The sequence below is a fragment of the Homarus americanus genome, unplaced genomic scaffold, assembly GCF_018991925.1.
Source record: "Homarus americanus isolate GMGI-L3 unplaced genomic scaffold, GMGI_Hamer_2.0 scaffold39675, whole genome shotgun sequence".
In the NCBI taxonomy this organism is placed as follows: Eukaryota; Metazoa; Arthropoda; class Malacostraca; order Decapoda; family Nephropidae; genus Homarus; species Homarus americanus.
The window spans coordinates 6,149,715-6,157,909 of record NW_024736071.1 but is presented as its reverse complement, the minus strand read 5'-3'; the positions used below and the strand labels follow the sequence as shown (position 1 = coordinate 6,157,909).

Sequence of the window (8,195 nt, the reverse complement as noted above, 5' to 3'; positions counted from 1 at the left end):
GGAGTGTGCAGAGAAGATGAAGTCCTTCCTTTCCCGCGACAATGACGATGACCGCTATGAAGTCTTCCATAACCGGCTGGTGCAGGCTATGGAGCCGTACATCAAGGTGTATCACGACAACATCAACGCCAGCCGTCAGCAAAGCATAACAGATTTCTTCACCCGCAACCCACCACAGCCAGCCCAAGCCAGTGATAGTGACAGTGAAGTTGACTTTGAGGGATTTGTCAGGGAAGCCCTGACAACTGTAAGTGACAGTGATGATGATTCACCTAGTAATGGTGATTCACCTGAGGGCCAGTAATCTGCCCTCTGCCTCGGAACCAGCCTCCATCCCCGTATGCCGACCCATCTCTTCTACTACCGTAAGTGTTACACAAAATTTTTAGTTTTTTAACCTATTCTTTATTTTTCCTATGTTAACCTTTATCTTTCCTAACCTAACCTCTTCTATATTACTTGTTTTTTCATACCATCATAAAGTTAAGATAAAATTTTTACTACAACATAGTTGTGTGTCGTCAAAAAGTGGAGTTTGGGGATCGGCCTGGACTCCATTTCAATTAATTCCATATGTTATGTTGTTCACTTTACGCGTTCCTCACTTTCCGCGGGACCCTCCGGGTTACATTAACCGCGTAATGTGAGGACCAACTGTGTATGTGTATATATATATATATATATATATATATATATATATATATATATATATATATATATATATATATATATATATATATATATATATATATATATATATATATATATATATATATATATATATATATATATATATATATATATATATATACTTAAAAGTAGAGGATATTAGTCACTAAAGATCTACTGTCTTCCTTGATAGAAAATGAGCGTGCGTGGTCACCATGCTCAACCAGACCATTTAAAATTTGCCCCAAACACAATATCTGAGAGACATAAACAAAATAAAAGTCACTCAATTTCCTCACCGTGCTAAGAAGTATAAATACCAAATATGAAATCGTCGCAGCACTTAGTATTTCAGCTATACAACACAAATTAGCGGAGCTTTCCTTGTGTGTATTTACAGCTGATTCGCCAGGCAAGAATATGACTGGCAGTGCGTTTGATGGAGGGTGGGGTGGGGGATTTTGAGAATTGCAGTTGAATGCCAGGTAGTGACATGTCCTCCTAATAATACGTATTTAAGTAATTAATTAGATGCTTTAATTGCCTGTATGTTGGCCTGGCGAGTTAATGCTAGGCATTTACATACCTAGGTATTAAGCTAGACATCGCATTCTGGATTGAACGAAAAGCGTCTTATATGCCGGAAAATACGACTTTTACCTACTTTTGCTTTTATCCTCTTCACCACTGATCGGCTAGTTAGCCGCTTGGGCGATCGGTTACGTCTCTGTTATGCACTGTTGGCAAGTACAGGTTGTGATAACTTATTCAAAGCTTTGTGACATCATAAATGTATAATGAGTCTCCATATGCCCTGGTTTATTCCTTGATCAGTTGTCTAAGTGCAAAAGAAGTCCTGTTGAGCTATCATGTATCAATTAGTTTTAAAATAGAAATTATAATGTAAAATGTTATAAGTCAATGGTTTAGTAGTGCTGTTAATGTGTGTGCTGTGTAAGTGTCTTGGCATGTCACCTCACCACCTGGCTCCTGAACAAACTCTTCATCAACTTCTTCAAATCCTACATTGTGCTTGGCAAGCTCAAAACACACACACACATACACACGCACGCACGCACGCACGCACAGGAATTAAGAAAACAAGCATCCAGTGAGGGTCTTGTGTGACTGCATGGAGGTGAATTCAGAAATCAGCTGTTGGAAACACTGGTGTATGTTACCAATCCATCTCTGTAATCACCCACACCTTTCTGCTTTCTCACAACATATTTTAAAATGTTATGTAATGTAATGTTGAAGGGATACAACTTTGCTCATTTATACTGATACTTATCATAATCTCCCTAAAAGTACAGGTGCTCCTCTACTTACGAACAAGTTACATTCCTGAGGCTTGTTTGTAAGTCCAACTTTATTCTTGTAGATACCAAACATATTGTAAAAAATTAAAAGATTATGGATATTTAGTACAGCTATACCCTTTAATACAGCCTTAAAGCCTGGCTCACTCTTCTCCTCTTAGGTAATGTTTATTCTCTCTGGAATTTTCTTCAAAATTATCCAGTCTCATCCATATTAAACACCTGTTCTGGCAGGTAATCCCCCACAGTGATGATGTTTGTATCTCTGAAAGTTTGTAAGTTGAACGTTCTTAAGTAGAGGAGCACCTGTACTTAGGTTTTGTGTTTATTCAAGACATCTGCAGGTCATGAGACCCACTAATCCCCACCCAAGAAATGGTGACCTGACATTCCATATGAAGGTCAGTAATATGAGACCACTAATCCCTCACCCTACCTCCACTTGACATTGAGTTAGGTCAGGTCCCCCCCCCCAAGAAAAACCCGGTTAATATTACGTATTAAATAATTATTAGATGTTTTAATTGCCTGTATGTTGGCCTGGCAAGTTATTGCTAGGCATTAACATACCTAGGTATAAAGCTAGATGTCGCATTCTGGATTGAACAAAAAATAATTTAACTTTCATCTTTATTTGAGACATTTTCAGAAAATTCTCTCGGTTTTCAGCCTCGGAAAATTTGTTCCTAAAGCTGGAAATTTTTTGGAAAATTCCGGCTTTGGGAATGATTTTCCGAGCAAATTTCAATTCCGGCTCTCGGAGATTTCTGTATCTGGGGGATTCCAGCTAACGGAGATATTATTATATTTGGTGCCACATAACACGAGACGTTGATGAGGTAGAGGAAGCCATCGCAGCACAAAAAGTTTGGAGTAAACTACTAAAACTTCACATTAATCAGTGTAGGTAGCGAGACATAGTGCGAATTCCGATATATTGAAGTCTGAGTTATCAAGTTTTTATTGAATGGCAGTATGACCATTTAAAATTGTGAGATAAAATGTGGAGTTAGATTATTGTGGATAGTAATGACAATATATTACCAAAGTGATCTGAATATAGCTTGAGGCATATGCTGGCATCTTTTGATTCTTAATATGATCATGCCTTGACACAATCAACTTCATAGTTGCTTATACACTAAACCCTTCAATACTTTGTCACACTAGGGTCTCTGGCTAAGCCAAAACACTGAATTTCTTGCATTAGACTGAATTTTTGCACCTATTTTGGGAAGATGCCAATGCTCATCTCGGTATATTGGCAAACAAAATTCATGAAATGCTAAGGTAAAATAAGTAAAGAATATTTAGACTTGATTGAAGAATGAAGTGAAGAACATGTACATGCGCTCCAAAAGGTATCTTGGCGGAGGGGTCCAACAAATTTAAAAATGAACGCCGCGACTCCTATTGTCTCAGTGGGGCTGTCAAAATCCTTCATCCGTTCTCTGTTGTGTCATATTGTTTTACACAAAATCATATAAATACTTTTTGGAGCAAATGTACAGTTGAGGTCAAAAGTTTGCTCCTGTCCAAAATGAAGCAGCATCAACCCAAAATGAGTTGAAACAATCAGGGTAAGTCAGTTTGGAGACTCATTCCTGTGATTCACTTTCACCACGAGGAGCGAAATTTTGTCCCTGATTGTACCTGTACTAATAGATATGAACTGAGGAATATTTTTTTCCATTTTACAGTATGCTTAACCAACAATTAGTTCCTTCCTTATCAAGAGTGCACATGATTTCTGCATAAATGTCTTCCCTCTGTGAAGCTCTGTGAGGGGAGGACTTGGCACAAGAAGGAAGAAAAACAGTTCTCAAATGTCACTATCATCCCCCATGATATCCTTATAACATAGAAGGTACTAGAGCTTGAGAAAAATTTGCCCATGATGCTGTGTAGGGTAGCTACACTATTCATATTTTGTGTTACAAAGGGACACAGATGTTACTTTCATATTAATGTTAAATTTATATATTTTTTTTATTTTAACAGGTTGCCTGTGAACTTTATCCCTCTCGTGTAGTGGCACTGTGCTTAGACCCATATTGTGGCCTCGGTCTGGCTTTGTGGGTCCTCTCATCTGTATATTCAGGACATCAATCCATCCTCATTCCTCCTGGTGAGGTAAGATATTTTAAAAGTTATTGCAGTAAGGTTTGTAATTTATCATTTATAGTACATTTATAGAAATTTCAACTCTGCAAGAAAAGAAATTCTAAATTTTCTTTTCCACACTACCATAGCATATTATCATCTTGTACCATAGTATATTATCATCTTGTCTCAACAGTATGGTTTGTCATTCAGAATTATTATTTACAAATGATTGCTGTTTACTAAGTGATAGCCTGAAGTTGTTGGCAATAAGTTACCCTATTCCTGATGATATATTTTTTGTCCTTTAAATTACTTGTAAATAAAGCAAGCTTCGTTGTTTAGATATTTCATCCTTCCTGCATTTATGATTTTACTTCTGATAATGAAAATTAGTCTTTCCAGGGAGATGTTAGAAGGATAAAGTAAATACAATTACAATTCTCTTTATTTCAGGTTGAGTTAAATCCCTCCTTATGGCTATCAGCTGTCTCTCAGTACAAAGTGCGTGACACCTTCTGTTCATATGGAGTCATGGAACTGTGCACAAAAGGCCTGGGATCCTCCATTGTCCTGCTTAAACAGCGAGGTGTCAACCTAGCATGTGTGCGAACATGTGTGGTTGTTGCTGAAGAACGGCCTAGGGTCCAACTTACCAATTCTTTCTCCAAGCTATTCAGTGGCCTTGGTTTATCTCCCAGAGCAGTGTCAACAAGTTTTGGCTGCCGTGTTAATGTAACAATCTGCTTGCAGGGAGCGTCATCACCAGACCCAACTACTGTGTTTGTTGATCTCAGGTCCCTCCGACATGATAGGGTAACACTGGTGGAGAGGGGCGCCCCACATTCATTGTGTATTATGGAGTCTGGAAAACTTCTGCCGGGAGTAAAAGTCGTCATTGCTAATCCTGATACCAAAGGACAGTGTTCAGATTCTCATCTTGGAGAGATATGGGTCCAATGTAATCACAATGCAAGTGGCTATTTTACTCTGTATGGAGATGATGGCACTGCTAATGATCATTTCAATGCCCAGCTTGTAACAGGCAATACAGGAGAGACATATGCACGTACGGGTTACCTTGGCTTTCTCCGCCGCACTGAATCTGTTCAAGCAGATGGAGAACTTCATGATGCAGTGTTTGTTGTTGGTGCATTAGAAGAGACTGTTATTTTGCGAGGAATGCGCTACCATCCCATTGATATAGAGATGACGGTGATGCGATGCCACAAAAAGATCTCGGAATGTGCAGTGTTCAACTGGACCAATTTGTTAGTGGTGGTTGTGGAACTGGACGGGGCAGAGTATGAAGCTCTGGATCTTGTGCCACTCATCACCTCATCCGTCCTAGAAGAACACCAAGTCATTGTTGGTGTTATTGTAGTGGTGGACCCGGGTGTAGTGCCCATCAACTCGCGTGGGGAGAAGCAGCGCATGCATCTTAGGGATGGTTTTCTGGCAGACCAGCTTGACCCTATATATGTTGCTTACAATATGTAAATAATGTGTATTACTAAGCCAGGCTGGAAAAAAAAGACATAAAATTTCTTTTAAAATTTCTATTTCATCTATTTTGACAAGAATGATTTTGTCAAAGGTGAACTCTGAAACTGAAGAAGTCAGAGATTTTCTGTACGTATATGAAAATATAACTAGTGTGATTGATATTACACAAAGGACAAAAGTGATTGATGAAGTAAACTTATCCAAAAGGGTAAAATTAGTGGTTTCCTTGTGGATTATCAACCTTGTTATATAAGCATTTGCGCTAATCCACAATATTAGCCACACATGTATGAAAGAAGTGTGTGAAGATCAATTAATTTCTACCTTTATATTTCTTGTCATAAAGATAATGGAAATTTTGAAATCTTTGAACGAGATTTATTTTCTGTTTTTACAAGTGCCATGTGCAGCCTTTTACGATTGCATTTGTAGTGTGATACAATTCAAGTGAAATAATTCAGTCATGAACTTCAGTAGATATATATATTGATAGCTTGTGATAGTGTTTGTGAGTTTTAGGAAATTTAATATGTCATATTGCTACTTAGATTTAATTTGTATCAAGATGAATGAATGCATTTCAAGTCATTTACTGACCTGAGGTAATGTTTGCCACTTGAAGTAGCCAAACAGTGTATATAGTTATATCTTGGCTCAGACTCCGGTCACTGTATATATATATATATATATATATATGGTACATTACCTATTCCCACTTTATTTAGTCTTATGAGTGGCTTTTTCGGCAATACAGTATATATAAATAGTAAACGATTTCAGTTGTTGGCACAACCGGAAAATAATTAAAATGCTGAAAAACCTGCTCGCACTCACCATGCTCTGTACATTTGTATAGCAGTAGAAATGTTCGTTAAAGTCTTGAATGCCAAGCGAACAGTTGCTTTGGTTATTACAAAGCTCCGAGTGTCGCCCGGCAAATCCAAAACCCAGAAGAAAGAATATATCCCATTTTTACTCTAAGGTGTTAAGTCAGTCACAAAATGTATGTATGTAAAAGATGCCATGTCACCAGACCATGTTGGGTATATTTTAAATGTTTAAACTAAAAATGTATTTGTAGAATTTTTTTGTGTATATTGAAACTATGCTGTACCTTACAGACATGATGGGAACTTGCATTGGGTTAGGAACAAGTAGTTTTAGTGTAGACTTGCTGAGATACACAGCACACCTTGAGACGATGTTACAGTATCATACAGATTTTATATAGAGTTTACCTTTGTGTGAAATGGGAGATTTTTTATTTTATTTTTATTTTACAGATATGAGAGTATTTCACAGTCAGCATGGCTCAAGTTGATTTTTATGGTAATGTATGACAATATATATGGTCATATTGTTGACAAGTTTTGGGGTTTCATTATTATTGTCTCAGTGTTCATTCTGGCCTTTGTACACTGAAAGATAAAAAAAAAAATTATGCCTATGTATGTCTTGTAAAATTTGGTTGACAAGAATTTTAATATGCCCTGCTTCATAGATGGGTATTAATTACAAATTTTTTGCATGTATAAATCCCCTTATATAGTCATGAATTGTCGTGTTTTGAAACGTGGCGTTTTTGTCCAAATAAAGTGTAAAGTAGGAGCAAGTATTTATCTTATATTTGGAATTTTTATATAAAATGGTCTCTATACTTTTCCACGTATGATAATGAATGGTATGGAATCACCTTCTTAGCTGTTTTACTTCTAAGTCAGTCATTTTGATTTTCAATTTTTAATTTGTTGTCTGTACAGTCTAGATAAGCATTATTGTTTGTAGTATTGCCAGTGTAATGATTTATGGATAAAGATTGTATAGATGCAATGAAAATAATTTAATCAAAACAAAAAAGATATGTATGGCTGATTGGATGAATAATCCCTTGTATTCATTTACCTGAAGGTGACGAGTGGAGTTCTACGCTCAACTTTAAAATTTTTGCGTACTGTTGTCTACTGTCGCTTTCTGAAAATTTTAGGGGTTCCAGAGCAGCTGCAAGTATCCTCTGTTTTTGTATACTGTCTCTAACATACAGTACAAGCAATAAATGTCAAGAAAAAGATGTACCAGTGTGTTTCCTTTATATTGCACACAAACTCTTTGATGCAAATTTTGTCCATATTTTTGTACACATGTATACACATGTGCATAAGTATGAATGTACAGTAAAGCCTCCGATAACAACGGTTAGACCAACAACTTTTCATATTTAAAACCCTAGTTAAATTAGGACCCAATTCAATTTACGTCCTTATTTCATTCGTATTTACGACCAAAAAATACAGGTGCTCCTCTACTTATGAACGAGTTACGTTCCAGCGGCTTGTTTGTAAGTCCAACTTTACTCTTGTAGATACCAAACATGTAAGTCCAACTTTACTCTTGTAGATACCAAACATGCAAGTCCAACTTTACTCTTGTAGATACCAAACATATTGTAAAAAATGAAAAGATTATGGCTATTTAGTAAAGCTATACCCTTTAATGTGGATGATACTGGATTATTTTGAAGAGAATTAAGGCTGTATTAAACACCTGTTCTGGCAGGTAACCCCCTTCAGTGATGATGTTTGTATCTCTGAAAGTTTG

General features: G+C 36.8%; 1 protein-coding gene across 1 annotated transcript in view; it reads left to right on the top strand.

Annotated features, from left to right (window-relative positions):
* LOC121871676 (disco-interacting protein 2-like) overlaps positions 1-7,672 on the top strand; it is a gene marked incomplete at its 5' end in the record, with an annotated part of 242,037 nt that extends 234,365 nt beyond the window's left edge. Inside the window, 2 exon segments of the mRNA XM_042374088.1 lie at positions 3,993-4,124; positions 4,551-7,672. Coding sequence (XP_042230022.1) covers positions 3,993-4,124; positions 4,551-5,594 — 1,176 coding nt within the window.
* Between the last annotated feature and the right edge of the window lie 523 nt (positions 7,673-8,195).